Here is a 19,141-nt window from a genome sequence, read left to right on the forward strand (position 1 = left end):
TCCTCTGTCAGACTGGAGTTCAGGACTATGAAACTTTTAACAACCAGCTGGAGTCTTTGGGCTGCTGGTTACTTGAAGCTGAGGACGCTTTGAGAGCGCAAGATCCCAACGGCTGCACTGACCTGACCGCCATCCAGGACCGCATGGAGGAGCTCAAGGTTTCTGATAGCTTTCTTTTCACGGGTCAGTTGGATGAAACTGCCTGTGAACAACACGTGAAGAACTCATACCTTTCTTCCTGCTTGTTTTTGCAGAAGCTCATGCTGAAATTTAGCAGCATGACGCCTGAATTGGAGCATCTGAATGAGCTCGGGTATCGGCTCCCTCTCAACGATTTGGAGATCAAGCGCATGCAGAACCTCAACAGAAGCTGGTCGACAGCTTCAGCGCAGACCACAGAGAGATTCAGGTGTGACATGTGCATCCCCAAAACTGTTATTAATAATCCAGAGAATACAAGGCACGGATATTAAATGAGATTTCAAAAAGGATTTGATTAGGGATGTTGTGGCACACCGTATTTCGAATGATCTTTGCTTCTTTGCAGCAAGCTTCAGTCATTCCTGCTGCAGCAGCAGACCTTCCTTGAAAAATGTGAAACATGGATGGACTTCCTGCTACAAACAGAAGATAACTTGGCTGTGGAGATTTCTGGAAACTACCAGAGCTTAGTAGACCAGCAAAAAGCCCATGAGGTTTGAGTCCATCCCACACGAAGCATCTTGACACTAAAGATTGCTGTTTCTTTCATGCTGGTATTTACATTTTTATTCCAGTTATTCCAAGCTGAAATGTTCAGCCGCCAGCAGATCCTCCACTCGATCATCAGCGATGGACAGAGGATGTTGGAGCAAGGTCAAGTAGACGACAGGTGAAAGATCCTACCATGTTTTTTATCTGCTTGATTTATTCGTCGTGTCTGAACTGTTAAATCCGAACTTTACTGTGAGCCAGAAATTCATTTTAATGGCTTCTGGTGGCAGAGACGAGTTCAACATGAAGCTGACTCTCCTGAGTAACCAGTGGCAAGGCGTGGTGCGCCGCGCTCAGCAGAGGCGGGGTATCATTGACGGTCTCATTCGTCAGTGGCAACGCTACAGAGACATGGTGGAGAAGCTGCGCAAATGGCTGCTGGAGGTCTCCCACCCTGCAGAGGTGCTTCAGTCAGGAAACACCATCCCCCTACAACAAGCTCGCTCCATGCTTGATGCTGTCCAGGTACAAAATAATAACAACAATAATAATCCATATTTTTGAAATGTTGGTTATTACGCAGCTGTGCTTTGTTTTTTTGGTCGTTAGGATGGTGCTTGTTCACCACAAATCTCTAAAACCTCCCTAGAACATATTTTTATCCTCATTTTACATTAGACCATGGACTCTAATAAGTAATAATTACATGACTTCTCAAGTCGAGCTAGATTTTATTTTTGTAATATCACAGTATCTAAACAAAAAGCCATTATTTCTAAAGTTATATTTGAGGGAAAAAAATTTACTTCCACTACACAATTATTCTCTACTTTGTGTTGATCCGTAATGCAAAATCTTAACGCAAAACATTTATGGTTGTAACATGAAAAATTCCAAAAGATATGGTTCGTTTTTAAAGCTTTGCATGTAATGCTGAACAAAATATGTGAAACTGTTGGTGGGGCAGGATGCTGTCGCCTCATGACATTCACTCTTTCTCCGTCAGCTGAAGGAAAAGGTGCTGCAGCGTCAGCAGGGCAGCTACATCCTGACGATAGAGGCTGGCAGACAGCTGCTCCTGTCTGCAGACGGTCGAGCCGAGGTGACCCTGCAGACGGAGCTGACGGATATCCAGGACAGGTGGAAACAAGCCAGCACCTGCCTAGAGGAACAGAAGAAAGAGCTGAGCTCGCTTCTGAAGGTAAAGCAAACAGAATACATGCGGCTTTACGGCCGGACGGAACGAATTTACGGTTTTGCATCTTTGGTGCTTATATATAAATTTCATTTTTCCAAATGCTACCTCCTTTCCATTTAGTTTTGATTTTATGCAACAACAAAAAAAGTCCTAGAAAGGGTAAAGATAGTAGAAGTAGAAAAAAATAACGTTCACAGTTTAAAGATAAACTTATTTTTCAAACACTGGAATAAATGGGGAAACTATACCAAACTGTCTATGTCAGAAAGGAAACCACTTTATTCTAGTTTTCTTTTTTTGTTTTGTTTTTGATCAAGATTTACCGATTCGATCCTTTGTTTTATTTGTTTTTATGTGCTTCATTTCTTCTATCACAAGTAAATCCCAGGTAGAGTCATAAGAGTATTATATGTGGTGGAATGAACTGTTTTTCGTTTTGTTTTTAACTTAACTCATATATACAATTATGTACTCATTGAATTTACCATCAGAAATGTAAATGTCACCATCTGAAAACAAAACAAACAAATAAATAAAGCCCAAAAGCTCAGTCATTATGACTTTGAGTGCCTTTATTCCTACAGCTTACCTGTGTGTCTATGCTCATGTGCAGGACTGGGAAAGGTGTGAGAGGGGCATTGGAGTGTCACTTGAAAAGCTCAGAGCCTTCAAGCGGCAGCTGTCTCAACCTCTTCCTGATCACCACGAAGATCTCCAAGGCGAGCAGATGCGCTGCAAGGTATCCACTGGGCTGTTTTTAGTCTTTCGGCAAAACTAAATTGTAGAAACTGGTTGATTACGAATGGATTCTCTGATAGTGAATTATGTCCCCTTATTAACAGGATTTGGAGAACACATTTGAAGGCTGGACTGGAGATTTGGCTCACCTCACTCTGCTGAGAGAGTCTTTATCTTGTTACATCAGCGCTGAGGATCTTTCTGTTCTGCAGGAGCGAATTGAACTTCTGCATCGACAGTGGGATGAAATCTGCCACCAGGTACAGTCCTCTCTGTCTGAGTCATTTTATATCTGCATCTTCCTGACTGATGACCTGCACAGCTGTCTCTTTTTAACATAGACTAACCCTTAACTTACGTTTTACATGATTTTTACAAAAGTATTCAGAACCCTTTGCCTTTTTCAATGATATTTTTGTTACAAGCACAAACATCAATAGGTTTTATTATGCTAGCTGATAAGCTCTTATATCAATCTTGTTCAAAGTTGGTAGAGACCCTGAAATATCTGCAGATGTAATTACAGTGATAGGTGGTTTTACAGAGAACTGACTCTGACGCACTTTCCAGATTTGAATTTGTTAAAGAGTTTGAGAACCATGTGTAATTTTACTCTGTTCTAATTTTGCAGTACTTTGTGTTGGTCACTAATGCAGTACATATTACTAGGATGATTGAGTAATGTTATAAATTATTATAACATTTGTATGGCTGCGTGTGTAGTCCCTCAGAAAACCACAAGGTGTTGCTAGAGTCAAAACTTTAATAAGAGATAAAAAAAAGAAAAAATGTACAGGTAACTAAGATGAATGTTGATCCACAGTAACTATCACATCATGCCACCATTTAAAAATAGCAAATAGAATATAGTATTTATATGGTGGTTATTTGTTTAGTTTATTTTTTTTAACAAGGGTTTCAAACCGATGACAGTTTCTTTTTACAGATCTTTGTTCATATTTCTGTCTCTGGCTGCACCACTGCAAAGTCAGAGCATTACTGAGACCTCAAGATTTGCTGCTTTGAGCTGCTTCCTGTGCTGCGTAGATAAAATGCTCTCACAGGAAGCTCAGAAGCACACACACATTGTGAAACGCAAATGTCAGTCATGTTTCAACGATTTCTGTAACACTGCTTCCTTTTTTGGCTGTTCGCGTTTTGTTTTTATGTCTTAGCATGACATGCATCGGTTTGTTGCTTTCATGGGGTAGGCTAAGTTGTGTAGGTCGACTTCACATGCGGCGCTGTGCTTCTGCAGCTTTCCCTGCGCAGGCAGCAGGTGAGTGAGAAGCTGAATGAGTGGACCGTTTTCACCGAGAAGTACAAGGAGCTCTGTGAATGGCTGACCAACATGGAGAATAAGGTGGCCCAAAATGGAGACATCAGCATTGAGGAGATGATCGAGAAGCTCCGCAAGGTATGGAGATGTGTCAGCCGATGAGTGCAGACGTTTTAACTCTGTGTGCCATTTATTAAAATGTTTAGAACTTCATTTTGGAACTACAGCAGTCTTGGAGATGTGAAGCTTTTCCTCATGTCTAGCTATTTTGTTAAATTTCCCACCATTTTTACTTTTAATACATGTCTTAATTATTGCCTTTGTGGATGTTTTTTTTTTTATTATTATTTTCAAGTCTTACGCCAGATCTGTCCCAGTCGTAAAACCCGTGTTTAGAGTGTTAATTTTTGTTTAATTGCCTAATCGTTTTGAATTATATTGCAGGATTACCAGGAGGAGATCACAGTTGCAGAGGAGAATAAAAAGAATTTGCATCGGCTTGGAGAACGCCTGGCAAAAGCCAGTCATCAGACTAAGGCAACTGAAATTGAACAAAAACTCAACAAAGTCAGCGACCGCTGGCAACATCTCTTGGATCTCATTGGAGCTCGGTAAAGAGACGTTAGCATTTACAGATGAACATGTTCTTACCTTCATGCTCTGCTGGAATATTTAGCTTGTAATTATACTGGAAACTAATGTCACCAGAGTGAAGAAGCTGAAGGAAACGCTGGTCGCCGTGCAGCAGCTGGATAAGAACATGAACAGCCTGCGCTCTTGGCTCGCTCACATCGAGACGGAGCTTTCTAAGCCCATCGCCTACAACTCCTGCGATTTCCACGAGATTCAGAGGAAGCTCGATCTGCAGCAGGTGTGTGTTTTTAAGTGATCAATAATAGAAAATATTGCACAGAGCAGCTGTAGTTTTGTTTATACTGTTGCTTACATCTACCTGTTTATCTAATTTGTTTGCTAAACCAGGGAGAAGCATGCATCTGAGTTTATGTTTGAATAAAAACAAAAATATAAAATGAAATTCTTTCAAATTAAACCAAATTACTACGAAATCAAATAAGTTCTTATGACAAAACAATTGCAAACAATTGTATGTTTACAACTTCGCTGCTACCTGTCAATGTTTTAATACAAGTATAAATGTGTACATATTTTTTAAACTACCAGGAGCTTCAGCGTGACATAGAGAAGCACAGCACCGGAGTGGCTTCAGTGCTGAATTTATGTGAGGTTCTTCTGCACGACTGTGATGCTTGTGCCACCGACGCAGAGTGTGACTCAATCCAACAGGCGACACGGAGCCTAGATCGCCGCTGGAGGAGCATCTGTGCCTTGTCCATGGAGAGGAGATTAAAGTAATCAGTCATATTATCACACAAATAGAAACGGATACCTTGGATGTCTAACAAGTTCCTCTCCTTAATCAGGATTGTTGTTCCTTTTTTCTGAAATTATCCTCTTTTAGGATTGAGGAGACGTGGCGTTTATGGCAGAAATTTCTGGAAGACTTTGCACGTTTTGAGGAGTGGCTGGCCACTTCAGAGAAAACTGCAGCTTTGCCCAACTCATCCGGTGTGCTGTACACAGTAGCCAAGGAGGAGCTGAAGAAATTTGAGGTACATCAACATTCCTGTGTACTGCGTTACTTTTCTATGGAATATTTCAGCTGTTTTGCAAGAAAACAATTGAAACTCATTCAGACTCATATTCTAATTTACTGGATGTGGCTGCATGTTTGTGTTTCTGCAGGCCTTCCAGAGACAAGTTCATGAAAGCCTGACCCAGCTGGAATTAATCAACAAGCAATATCGGCGCCTGGCCAGAGAAAACCGCACAGACGCCTCGTGTCGTCTGAGGGAAATGGCTCACGATGCCAATCAGCGATGGGACAACCTGCAGAAAAGGGTGGCATCCATCCTTCGCAGGCTCAAGGCAAGATACGCTTTTCCTTTTCATAACATTATATTTTTCTAATTATTAGCTTAACTTAATTTTATCAACACGTTGATCAAACATAAAGGCTTTGTTGAACTTAGCGCACTGAATACTGCATGAGTAAATATTTTTATTCCGTAATATCGTGTAAAAGTGGTGTAACATTTTCTTTATGTTTTTTTTATTAATGCAGCACTTTATAAATCAGAGAGAGGAGTTTGAGGCGGCCAGAGACGGCATCTTAGTTTGGCTGACAGAGATGGACCTTCAGCTGACGAACATTGAGCATTTTTCAGAGTGTGACATTCAAGCCAAGGTCAAACAACTCAGGGTAAGTTTATCTCAATTATTGGAGAATAATGTTGAATTGTACGATATGAGTAAGGTATGGTAATGCAGATTAGAAGTGACTATAGCAGGTGCCTCTTAAAAATGCGAGTAGGTATGCGTTTGAACAGCTGAGACACTTCTCATTTAAAAATGTTAAGTTCTTGGTCATGAGTGATTTTGACTAAACCGATCATTTGATCCCCACCAGTCGTTCCAGCAGGAGATTTCTCTGACAACAGCCAAGATTGAGCACATCTTCCACCAGGGGGAGGCACTGATAGAGAAAAGTGAGCCTCTGGATGCTGCGGTCATAGAGGAAGAACTGGAGGAGCTTCAGCGTTACTGTCAGGAAGTGTTTGGGCGAGTGGAGCGCTACTACAAAAAGCTCATTCGTCTTCCAGTAAGAGCTTCAAAAAAAAAAAAGCTTTGCTTTTAATAAACTGAAATTTGTTGTTCTTTACTGAAGCAAAATTCTGATTTGTTTTTTCTGTTGTTTTTAGCTTGCAGATGATGACACTGAAGTGTCGATCTCGGACCGAGAGCTTGAACTGGACGAACCTGGAGATTTGTCCAGCTTGCCGTGGAATGAACGTTTGGGTGATGGCTTCCTTTCTCCCCTACCCTCCTCCGGGCGCTCGGCCTCCCTGGCCGCCCAGCTTCGGGCCGAACGATCTGGCAGGGACACGCCTGCGAGCGTGGACTCCATCCCCCTAGAGTGGGACCATGACTATGACCTGAGCCGTGGCCTGGAAAGTGCCAGCAGAGCCCTGAGAGAGCAGCAGAGCGAGGAGGGAGACTTCCTGCAGCGCCCCGCCTCTGGCCTGTCAGGTTAGTTACAGACGAATTAGATAATTTGAACCTAAATTTAAAACAAGAGCTTTTACATTTCAAAATGTGCTGTGAAGGTTTTCCATTTAGCAACCTGTAGATCCAGAAAGCAACAAATATGGACCCAGTCGTACATTTTAAGTTATAGGTATGGTTTAGGAAATAGAAAGTGACCTTACACAAAATTTTGTAGTCAGAAGTAGAGATGCACATGGATGATTTCCTGTTACTGCAAAAATTTGACTTTGTTAATTATGATTTTTTCAAATAACAATTAAATAGTGCTGTCATATTTTTAGCACTCATCAGTTAAGTTTTTAAGAAATAAAAACTTAACTGACCACACTAATAATAAGACTATTATTAGTGTTGCTTTTAAAGCACCTTTAGCTAGAGATTAGCTTAGCTAGTGCAGCTAAAAGAGCTGTCTATTTGTGGAAATGCAGTGGGATTTAACACAACTGAGAAATGTAAAAAAAACTGCTAGCATTCCCAAATCTAATTGTTTGAGAGCAGACAGAGACAGAAAGCTCAGAGAGCAACAGCCTTCCTGTTCTCTGCTGAAAGCTTTGCTCTCTCTCTTTTGCATCCTGAATGAGCCAGAGACATTTCCCAACACATCGTAGAAAATAGTTTTCTTTTAAATAGCTCCTTTCATCTCTCTGGTTCATTTAAAAACCTCTGATTAAAATTTTCTTCACTCAGTAACAACATATAAAGCAAAGATTGTTGTGGTTAGCGCCACCTGGCAGAGCATAGATTACATTGTAGATTGACACTGATTTCTTGGTGCATCTCTAAATAAAGGTTCTTTCTCATAAGATCCTTCTTCCAATTGGATATTTCAGCAAACTCCATCTTCATATGATGATGTAATTCAGGCTAAATACAGACAAATTCCAGGTTCATCTTTTTATTTGGTAACATAGTGTGAAGCCCAGTGCTAAATGTTTGTACTGTACAATGTTTCTTCCAGATGTAGTGATTCCAGAGAGCCCTGAGGCCTTTGTTAAACTAACAGAGCAAACTCTGAGGTCCTCCACTGGTAGGCAAAAGCATAATGCATTTGTTTGGGCCCAGAAATAACTACTCCAAATAGGCCTGTAGCCCTCTCACCAGCTTGGTTGATTTGTGTTGATTTCACTTATACACTGTCACTAATAGTAGTTCTTTCTAACACCGTGGTATAGGGTGAATTCCATTTCTTCTGTAACTTCCTGCTCCCGGTTTTGGGTTCTCACTCAAAAGAACAGAAATGGAGTTCAACCTAAATCTTCTTTCTAACTTGCTCTTTCATTTGACTTTCAGTGTTGCTGGGTAGCTAACCTGTTTGGATTCTTTTATGTTTCAGAAAAGCATGGTTTAGTTTTTTTGTTTGTTTATTTTGTCACAGTGAGCAACTTCTTTATTCTTTTTAAAGGATTGCAGATTTGTTTGCGTTTTAAATGGTCATTTTCATAAGTTGAGGATCTTCAGCTGTAGCAGACACCGCTAACGAGGCTGTCTGGAAAACCAATCTGCACTCCTCGTTTCTCATCTTTTACATTTTGTCTAGTTTTTCTCTGTCTAAACAGGTCCACCTTCTCTTGGACTGTAAATCAATATACATTTCAGATAATCACTTTGCATGGTTACTTGGCGTCTTTACTTGAAGGTGATCAGTTCTTGCTGTGTCAACAGGAGAGGCTGCCTCAGCAGATTCTCATATGCATCCTCTTGATGTCAGCCGTTCCCACCTGCAGCAATTGGACAGCAGTCGCAGCCGCACTCCTTTAAGCACAGAAACAGACGCATCGTACATGGGCTACGTATGTCTCTCTTACAACTACATTTTCAATGTTGCATTTGATTATTTGCTTGTTTTGCATAAGTATTCATACCTCTACAGTATGTTTTCCACATGTCATGTCACAGCTGAAAGCTTCCATGTGTTTCATTTACTATATCAACAAAGTGAATAGAAAAAAAATGCAAGTATTTCAAAAACGTTTTACAAATTAAAAGCTGAACGTGGGAAGAAAAAAAAATGCAGTCAATCGCCCTCAGAAAGCAGCAATGTGAGGACCAAAAAAACACGCCAGGAGAGACCAAAATGTCTCTGCTCGGGGGAAAAAATTAACCCTTCACTTTAGGTTAAATACCTCATCCCCCAGTGACTCATTTTGGTGGCATCATTATGCTGTGGGAACTCTTGGCTTTAGCAGGGACAGGAAATCCAGTGTAATTGCATCAGAAACTGGATAGAAATTCACCTTTCAGCAGGACAAGAACTCTAAATATCCAGCCAAAGATTCAGTGGAATAGTTTAGATCACAAATGTGGCCCGTCACAGCTTTTTACTATGGCGGACCAATAGAAAGCTATAGACTCCAAATTACATCAATAAGTCTCCAGTTTTTTTGCAACTTCGTAAAATTTACACAAAATCAACAGATCCTCACATTTTCTTTTGAATTTGCTGCAAATTTTTCTCAAGATTTGTCGAAAACATTACATTTAAGCAACTGCTGCCTCAGCCTTACTTGATGTCAAGTTATAGTCTGTGATTGATATGACAAGTAGCAAAAAGTCCAATTTAACATCAAACATCAGTGCAAAATTCCTTACAAATATTTCTAAATTAGCACCACAAAATCTGCACACAGAAATTTTTGATTGCAAACAAAACCCAAAAACAATCACAAAACCCTGGAGGAACTGATCAGCAACTATTTCATTTTAAGAGTCACTTACTGAATGCTGAAACAAACAGCTATTTATTAACATTTCAACAGTTGAATTGGTTTTATCAATATATTCTGACACAACCGGCCCTTTAAGAGCATTCAGATTATTGATTTGGCCCAAAATGAAAATGAGTTCTGCACTCCTGGTTTAGATCTAAGACATTCAAGTGTTAGTATGGACTAATCAAAGTCCAGACCAGAATCCAATTGACGCTATGTGGCAAAACTTAAAAAAATATGTTGCTTGCTTCTCAAAGCCAGCAACGTGGCTTGCTTTGAGAAGAATGGGCGAAAAATGGGAACACTTGCAAAAGCAAATTTCAAACGTTGTGCGGTGAAGTAAAAGTTGGTCCTATGAAATCAACATTTTTCTGTTGCACTTTTCATATTTTTACTGACAAAAAAACTTGCATTATTTTCCTTCCACTTAATAATATTTGCATTTTAGAGTTGATCCTTCAAATAAAATTCCAACTACTTTTGTAAACATTTGTAAGAGTTGAATACTTTGTCAAGGTGTTCCTATAAAGTCACTTTTACCAGATTAAAATGTTATTTTCACCTTGAGACAGTCTTTACATTTAAAGGTAAATAATATTATAATAATCTGGTAGTTTTCTTCAAGCGAGTCTGTGTTTACTCGGTAGATGCGACTGCTGGGTGAGTGCCGTGGCAGCATCGACACGGTGAAGAGGATGGGCTCTGAGCTGAAAGAGGAAGAGGATGCGGTGTCTGGGCTGGCAGACCCAAGTAGCTCAGAGTCCCAGACTTCAGGTAATATAACAATAAAACCGAGACGCCCACGTTTTTCAGCAACATCACGCTTCACAGTTTAGTTGTTTTAAATCTTGATTTAGAAACTTTTGTTTCTTTGTCAGTATCACAAAATATGAGCCTAGCTGCTTCTTTCTCCCATGCAGCACACACTCAAAATAAATGCTTTGCTATTATCAGGTTGTATTTACCTTCATCAGATCTTTTCTGCTCTTTCCTGTTGCCCCGTCTGGTCCAGGTGTGATTGAGCGCTGGGAGCTCCTGCAGGCTCAGGATCTCAGTAAAGAGATGCGCTCCAAGCAGAACCAGCAACAGTGGCAGCAGCTGAACTCTGACCTGAATAAAATCTGGACTTGGCTGGGGGAAACGGAGGAAGAGCTGGAGCAGCAGCGAAAACTGGACGTCAGCACAGACATCCAGATAATCAAGCTCCGCATCAAAAAACTCAAGGTGATTAAATCAGATTCTGTTTTTTTTTTCTGACATTATTTGCTCAAAATAATTATTTTAAACACTCAAAATCTTTCTGTTTTATTACTTTGTGTCCATGTTGCCTGATTTTCTTCTGCTCTATGATGTTTATGTTTGAGTCCAGGAGCTGCAGAAGGCGTATGACAAGCGCAAGGCTATCGTACTTTCCATCAACCTGTGCAGTGCCGAGTTTCTGCAGTCGGAGATGGAGGAGTCCAGAGACCTGCAGGCCAAACTGAAGGACATGAACAACATCTGGGACAAACTAGGCAGCTCTTTGGACGAATGGAGGACTTTGCTACAGGAAGCTCTCATGCAGTGTCAAGTAAGTGCATGTTGTCTTATTTATTTACAAATTTAACGATAAGTTCCATATTAACATTTATGTCCCACAGGACTTTCATGAAATGAGTCACGGTCTGCTCCTCTGGTTGGAAAATATTGATCGCAGAAGGAATGAGATTGTCCCAATTGACCCGATCCAGGACAGCGGTATCCTTCACCAACATCACAAGACACTCACGGTATAAAGCAGCAAAAATGATTGTTAAAACATGTTACCCTTGGATAAGATTTACATATTTTAATTCAGTTTACGTCATAAATCTGACAGCAAATCCGCCAGGAGTTATTGGACTCGCAGCTCAAAGTGGCGTCACTGCAGGACATGTCCCTCCAGTTGCTGGTCAACTCTCAGGGCAGCGACTGCCTGGAGGCCAAGGAGAAGGTTCATGTCATCGGGAACCGCCTCAAGCTGCTGCTGAAGGAAGTGACCCGAGACCTCAGAGAGCTCTCCAGGACTCTGGACATCACAAGCAGCCAACAGGTAGATCGACTCATTCCCACACAAAATTATTCATACCTCCTATTTACCTTTTATTTCACAACTGCAAATTTCAGGGGGTTTTGTTGGCATTTTATCCATTAGATCATCAACTAGTGCATAAATTTGTGGTTCAAGGAAAATGACGAATGAGTGTGGCATTTTCCACAAGTGAAAATCCTATGTAGCATTTTTGCTCATTCTTCCTTTCAAAAAAGCTCAAGCTCAGACTGCGTTAAAACTTTTTTTGCCATATTCTCAATTAGCTTTGGACATCATTTTTGACATGTAAACATGTTTTTTGTAAATTCTTCTATTCCCTCTTCTTGGAAGCAAGCATCCCCACAGCATAATCCTGCCACCACCATGTCTGAGCTTATGCTACAACAGATGGTGTGTTCAGGGTGATGGGCATTTTTTCTTTTTCTTCCAAATATGCTTAGGGGTGTCAGTGCAATGGGGTCTGGATACATATGCATTCCAGATTTTCATTCATAAACTTCCACTTCAGTCGTGTTTTACTTTTTGTGGGTCTGTCAGATGAAATACTAACGTTTGTAGCAATAAAGTGGTGAAATGTTCTAGGTCTATAAATTCTTCTACAAGCTTCTACATGTTACGTTTGAATCTGTACAACCCTGATTTAAGATAAATTTTCCAAGATGTTTCAGGTTTATTTGCTGCAGAAGAGCTTAAACTCAGTTGCCCAACAGAAGAAGTTCACATTTCGTACCTCTATCAAAACAGTTTTTGCTCTTTGTAATTCTTTTATTAAAAGGTCACATGGAGACCGTTATTAAACTCAGATGAATTCAATCAAATCAGATTTTTTGGCAGATACTCAGCTCTGGTACGCAGAAGGGCAAACATATTGTAATACTCGCCGTCTTTGTGCTTCTGTTTTTTGTTGTTTGTTTGTCTTCAGGATTTGTCTTCTTGGTCGTCTGCTGATGAGTTGGACACGTCTGGCTCCCTCAGTCCGGTATCAGGAAGGAGCACACCGAGTCGGTCGCAATCGGTAATGTTCACCTCTTGCTGTTTACGGAGCTCCAGTAGAAACAAGAGATTGACAACTCGTCTATAACACAATGCCAAACGTCCCGACATCCCCGTCGATGGCCCAGTTCACCCCGTCTTCCCAGTATCTCTCCTTTAAATGTTTCCACACTGCCGTACCCTTTCATTCCATTTAAGTCTCAAACCTCTTTCAAGCCATTTAATATTCCTGCATGTATCTTCCTTGGTAAACTGGGATGTTTTATTTTTATTTTGTGATATTTAGAAAAAATTTTTTTTTTTTTGTTTTTTGTTTCAAAACCTTTGTACCTTTTTCCCTTTCTCCTCTTTTACTGTTCCTTCATTTCCAAACTAAAACGTTTTCCCTAGAATTTCCCTCTAACTTCTTCTCCTCAGTACATTTATTTTAATTTCTGTACGGTTAATCTCAGTAATACTGGCTGTGATGGAGTTGTTAAATCAACCAATGAGATTCTTTTTGAATTTGACAAAAAAAACAATACTATGATTGTCTTAGAAATGCCTTGCAAAAGGATTCATCCCTTGACCTTTTTCACATTTTGTTTTGTTACAACCAAAGAATTCAATATATTTTGTTTAGATTTTATATAGTAGATCAACAGACAAATAACAATCTGAAGAGTGAGGTGTGCATTTGCATCAGAGTCAATACTTTGTAGGGCCAACTTTAACTACCATTGTTGCAAATCTAGTCTGAATTTTTTTAACAACTTTTCTTTACAACATAGTTTGAGCTCAGGCAGATTGAATGCCTGGTGTCCAACCTGTACATTTTGAGAGTTGCCATAGGTTTCAAACTGGGTTCTTCCCATTTTAGCACTGGTGATGTTTAGTTCCCAACTCCAGATGTGTTTTTCTTCAGCATTGCTGTGTTTGTAGCTCCATTCATCCTTCTATCACTACTGATCAGCTTCCATTTCCTATCTAAGGAAATATTTTTCCAGGAAGATGTACAGTAATCGACGCTGTATTTCCCTTTACAAATGCGCACCACTTTTTGTTGTTCTATTGCATAAGATCCTAATAAAACATTGAAACTTGAGGTTGTGAGGTGACAGGATGTAGAAAAATCTTAGAGGTAAGGGTACTTTTGCAAGGCACAACAATAATAATATTAGAATACTGTCAAGTCAGTCCAAATAAGGCTGCCACTGCTTTTATTGTTTCTTATTAATGTCACTGTTACCAAAGAGAGTTATGCATCACATTGCCTGGTGTGCAGCTTTGGATCTGCAGTCGCTTCTTCGCAGGCGGAAGCCGTAACCAAAAACACATTTTGAAAAAGCCAGATTCCTTGTTGTTTTGAGTTACGAAATCTCTCATACTCATGTTTGATTTTTGTTCTTGTTTTTGCTGCTCTTCTTTCATTTTGGGTTGTCTTTTCATCAGTAGCTTTGTCTTGATTTGCGTGGACTGAAACATACTTTCTTTCTTTCACCCTCCCCTCCCCTGTTCATTGCAAACAGCAACGGGGCAAATGTAGTCTGTCACAGCCTGGACCGTCTGTGAGCAGTCCACACCACAGGTACCTTTTTGTTGCTTCTAGCACACCTAGAAGATAATGGAACTCAACCCATGATGCACTGGGAGGCTAGTCCAGGCTCTCTAATGTACACAGCCTTTCTGCATTAGTCCCTATTTCTCGTGTTAATCCTTGTGCCGCCTCATGATAGTGAATTCCATCATCTTCTCCCAGTCTGGGTGCTCTGTGTAGGTTAGACGATGAGGTGAGCTGCAGGCCAAACATCCACCCAGGAAAGGGTTTTACGAGGAACAGGCTTCTTCTTCTTCTCGGCTGCTTATCTAATGTACAGCTAACAACACTTCTCGCTAGCAAGCCAGCAAACTCCCCCTTTTTCTTTGAAAGTGTCGAGCCAATAAATGTCTGCAATGAACAATACAAAAGCTGCGGCTTCCCTTTCTCTCTAGCGCTTTCACTCTTACCTCGTGTGTGTGCTGGTTCTTCACTGCTGCTTCTACCTCACTGACTTTCCATCTCTGTTCTTCAGTCTGTCATCTGGGCGTCTTGCCTCCACGCTTCCATTTGTGAGGCGGTAAAGGGGGACTTTTTGGTAACGACATAAGAAAACTCCATGTTGACCTTTAATAAAAGTGTTTATGTGTTCACTGATCGTATTATCCCTTAAAAACATGTTAATTTTTACAAAGCACAGTGGAAATTTTTGTTCCCACTGCAGATACCCAAAGCGGCCCGGGTCATATTCGAAAAGAATCTGACCTGTGTTGTTCAGACTGTCATAAAAAAAATCAGATACAAGTCAAATTACGTCAAAAGAAAAATCGAAATTTTTCTTTTGACGTAAAGAAAAATGGCTGCAGATGTTCATGGGTAACTACCTAGGGCAACATGAGAAAAGAACGACGGACAAAAAAGCAGATATAAAAGTTTAACTTAAATTTCGCACCAAAGGCGTTTTGATCCTCATGCGCGTCTGGTTTACATTCCAAGCCTGTGGAGGCACGTCGAGCCCAGCTCGGTCAATTTAAACCGTTTGGAGTGTTTTGAGCGTTTGACTCATCAACAGCATCCAACGCGACCGACAAATAGGCCGGCAACGAAAAACAATGGGTTGAGCGATTTTGACACGTCTAACGTGCCTCCACATAGACTTTGGATGAAAACCAGACGCGCAAAACGCTAGGTGTAGAGCAAAATGTCAAGCGTCTTCATTCACGGTTCACACTGGTTGAACTTGAAGCATCGGACATGTTTTTGATGTGAACACATCATAACCATTGAATTAGCAGGTCCCGTTAAGCTCTAGATGGGTTTCAGTTAATACAAAATGATTCTGGATGAATTTAATGTACATTTCTTTGACATAACGTTATTTCCAGAAAACAAACTCTGGATTTAGCTGAAAGTAGCATAACATAATAGAGATGATCTGTTGCCGACGGACTCTTCGGATCTTGTGGTGTTTGGATTATTCTCCCCTCCCTCAGAAGCTGTCAAATTCATCACGTTTGTTTTTGTGGGGTTGTTTCAGCGGTGAGCATTTTTACTGTTCATTATGAGGAATGTGACATCATTAAAATATACTGACAATGTTTACAAATCTCCAAGAACTGGAGCCGTGTGCAAAAGGTCACAAAGCAACAAGCTCTTGTTACACAGAATGTTTTTCCAAATATGTCTGCATGATTAATTCATTGAAGACTCTTTATAAAATTGATTGGACAAAGAATTAAGTACTAATAAGAGTATAAATATTACTGATATTTCCCTTAAGTTAGATTTTTTTTCCCTGTCCTAACTTACAACTTAGTTTCTTTATACCATTTTAAACTTGTGTAGAGCCTTTAGGAATCATCCTAATAAGATAAGTACATAATGGAAAGTTTATGCTCCTGAAAGATTAAATAATCCAATCCTCAGTCATTTACCAGGAACATTTGGATTCACTCAACAATGAGTGATGTATTTTACTACGTGAGCAAATCTTTTGGCTCCAGTTGTTTTTGTGTTTTTCCATGATCTTAACGTATAAAATAGCAGCAACTTGCAAAAGCATTCATGCACCTTCAACTACATATTTCACATTTTGTCACTTTTTAGTCATAAACTTATATGTATTCTCCTGGTTATGTGATATACCAACACAAAGTAGTTTGTAATTGTTAAGTGGAAGAATTTTTTTTTTTACAATTTTAACTTGTTTTAGTGACAAGAAAATATATCTGAAATGTGAAGCATGCATTTGTATTTAGCTCCAATAAATATATATTTTGTAGAAACATCTTTCACTGGAATCAGAGCTGCGACTATTTTGAACTATGTTTAAAGTTAAAATTTTAAAATTCTCAATTTGATTTTGGTCTAGACTTTGACTGGGCCGTTCTAACACATGAATATGCTTTTATTTAAACCATTCCATGGTAGCTCAACAGAGGTCTGTGAGGTTATTGTTTTACAGGAACCTGAACTTCTCCAGTTTTATCCCTGGCCAGTTCTCAGATCTTTAATTTTTTTTTTTTTTTAAAGACAAACTATTTTTACATCTCATTCTGCACTACCCTAAGTTGTGATGGTCTGTCACACAGCATCCAAATTAAATGCATTGACTGATTTAATATGACAAAATGTGAAAAAGTTAAAGTAGCCTGAATTATTTTGCACTTTACTCTAAGCCACTTTCAGTGAAGTGAAGTGGTATATTTGTCTACACTTATTTTTTATTTTACAAAAGTTAGTTAAAAACCAAAGTGTTAAAACAAAAATCTGTCTCAAGATGCTGCACTGCTCTTGCCATGGCATGCTTTGCACTTTCCTTTGGGATGAAACCTTTCAGTCAGCTCAGCTGATTCCTTCAGCATGCTTCCTTGTTTTAATCGTCTTTCTACTCTTAACACCTTCAGCACAGGAATGCAAGCAAACATTAAGTGTATTTGTCTTTGCTCAAAAACTGTTTTGTGACTGTCTTTGTTATCCTGTTTATCCACCAAGTTTCAGTCAGCATGTGCATCACAGTAGGAAACATCGTCACTTTAAGCCGAGTTTGCAGTGACTCTCAAACACACCATTGTGTGGCCATGAAAGCATCGACATCCAGCAGCCATGCTGCTGAAATGAGATCTTATTTGGATTGAAAACAGATTTCACAAATGGAGAGAGGGATGTTAAATTAGGAGTTATTATTATGTCGATTTGCAAGTTTAAAAATGTGGTTCATTCAGTTTGAGTTACATAGATTGCACTGCATTGTTGTGTTAGCGGTAGCGTAGCTGCACCAGGGATGCTGTGTGTTTATTGGCAGTGACTCAGTCTCTGCCTGGTTGCGAATGTGTGTGAGCAGGTCTCGCAGCGCCGCTGGATCCGCTTCCTGCCGTTCTGACCTGGACGTGGCGACGGCTCGCAGGTCCTCGTTCTGGCGCCGCGTCCTCTGGTTCGCGCTGCCTCTCCAGATCCTCCTGCTCCTGCTGGTGGTCCTCGCCTTCCTGCTGCCGCTGGCCGAGGAGGACTACTGCACTCAGTCCAACAACTTTGCTCATTCCTTCTACCCGATGCTCAGCTACACTAACGGACCGCCTCCCGTGTAGATCGGCAACGAGAACTGTCCGTAATTTGGCTTCCGTGGGACGGGAATGAGAATGGTGCGCAGAAAAATCTATTTGTGTGTGTGTGTGTGTGTAGCGCAGAAGATCATGAATCACACTGCATTGACAAATGCTGCATCATTTCAAGGTGTATTTTGGTTTAGCTGACGGTGGAGTTCTGCTGGATGGAGTTACGGGTCCTTCATCGTGTATTTTTCTGGAGAACACTGTCAGTGGAAAGCACCAAAGTCAAAAGCTGAAAGATTGGCCTTGGGCAACAAAAAGGAACATGAAACGGTTTCATTGCATTTATTTTTTTTTTTACCTGTATTTTGGGCATGTGATTTTAATTTTTACTTTTATTTACTTACATCTACGACTGTGTTTGTGCTCAACTGTACGTTGTTAAGTTGAACTACATCCGTTCATGTTTTATGATCGGACACAAATCAAGGGTTTAACCTTTAACATCATGATCTTTTTACATTCTGCTTTTTATTTTTTCAAAACATCTGGTATCTTAACGATCGAAACTATGACACATAGAACTAATGTATATTTTGTATGACTGTTGGTTGAGTATAAAATATATAAAAGTCCAGAATTATTTAACATGTGTACATAGTGCAGAAGATTACTATGAAAAAGATGTATATGCAACTACCAACAATAATGAATGCCAAATCCTCACTCTGAATCCTGTCTTTAATCTGATTCTTCTTTTGTCCATTTTACTAATGAAAGTAACTTTAAAGCCCTGGTTGCTAAATCACGTCTTTGTCAGTATCTTAGGTGGCATCTGTTCTACATAAAGACCTTTAAATGGAAGCAAATGGAGAACCTGACACGGAATCGTCTGCACCAACAATTTTTACACATTTCTCTGCAACAGAAACAAGCAGTTATAATAAAGTAGAAACAACAATAAAAATCCTCCCATAAAAGCACCGAAAAGGGCTTTACTTAACCAGAAATGCATGAAGTGAGTCATAAAATTCTTCAATGAACTCTTAAAATGAATTTGATATGTAATGAAGTGAAAGCTGCTGCTACGAGTTCACATTTTCTTCGGCCTTCATAAAAACACATGAATATGTGCACTAAAAGAAGCAAGTAAAGCAGGGAAGTTATTCACCGTTTCAATCTGAAGACCTGAACTTACTGTGCAGAACACTTGATGAAGCATGGAAGGATAACAATGTATTTATTGTTACCAGATTTTAACCTCAATTAAA

General features: G+C 39.9%; 1 protein-coding gene across 7 annotated transcripts in view; it reads left to right on the forward strand.

The window, feature by feature from the left end:
* syne1b (spectrin repeat containing, nuclear envelope 1b) overlaps nt 1-18,603 on the forward strand; it is a 93,357-nt gene extending 74,754 nt beyond the window's left edge. For all 7 annotated transcript variants that reach the window (XM_055057241.1, XM_055057245.1, XM_055057243.1 and 4 more), the window contains 27 exons: nt 12-158; nt 255-409; nt 548-695; nt 777-871; nt 984-1,218; nt 1,700-1,894; nt 2,505-2,630; nt 2,734-2,889; nt 3,888-4,046; nt 4,353-4,519; nt 4,617-4,779; nt 5,091-5,278; nt 5,389-5,539; nt 5,673-5,855; nt 6,052-6,189; nt 6,397-6,588; nt 6,689-7,016; nt 7,993-8,061; nt 8,697-8,824; nt 10,390-10,516; nt 10,755-10,966; nt 11,112-11,312; nt 11,383-11,511; nt 11,601-11,813; nt 12,736-12,828; nt 14,315-14,373; nt 17,666-18,603. In XM_055057241.1, the coding sequence (XP_054913216.1) occupies nt 12-158; nt 255-409; nt 548-695; nt 777-871; nt 984-1,218; nt 1,700-1,894; nt 2,505-2,630; nt 2,734-2,889; nt 3,888-4,046; nt 4,353-4,519; nt 4,617-4,779; nt 5,091-5,278; nt 5,389-5,539; nt 5,673-5,855; nt 6,052-6,189; nt 6,397-6,588; nt 6,689-7,016; nt 7,993-8,061; nt 8,697-8,824; nt 10,390-10,516; nt 10,755-10,966; nt 11,112-11,312; nt 11,383-11,511; nt 11,601-11,813; nt 12,736-12,828; nt 14,315-14,373; nt 17,666-17,909 (4,401 nt within the window). In that variant the 3' untranslated portion in view covers nt 17,910-18,603. The remainder of the gene's footprint in view (nt 1-11; nt 159-254; nt 410-547; nt 696-776; nt 872-983; nt 1,219-1,699; nt 1,895-2,504; nt 2,631-2,733; nt 2,890-3,887; nt 4,047-4,352; nt 4,520-4,616; nt 4,780-5,090; nt 5,279-5,388; nt 5,540-5,672; nt 5,856-6,051; nt 6,190-6,396; nt 6,589-6,688; nt 7,017-7,992; nt 8,062-8,696; nt 8,825-10,389; nt 10,517-10,754; nt 10,967-11,111; nt 11,313-11,382; nt 11,512-11,600; nt 11,814-12,735; nt 12,829-14,314; nt 14,374-17,665) is intronic.
* Nucleotides 18,604-19,141: the final 538 nt, after the last annotated feature.

This window comes from Poeciliopsis prolifica, unplaced genomic scaffold, assembly GCF_027474105.1.
Source record: "Poeciliopsis prolifica strain line A6 unplaced genomic scaffold, Auburn_PproV2 SCAFFOLD047, whole genome shotgun sequence".
Lineage (NCBI taxonomy): Eukaryota > Metazoa > Chordata > Actinopteri > Cyprinodontiformes > Poeciliidae > Poeciliopsis > Poeciliopsis prolifica.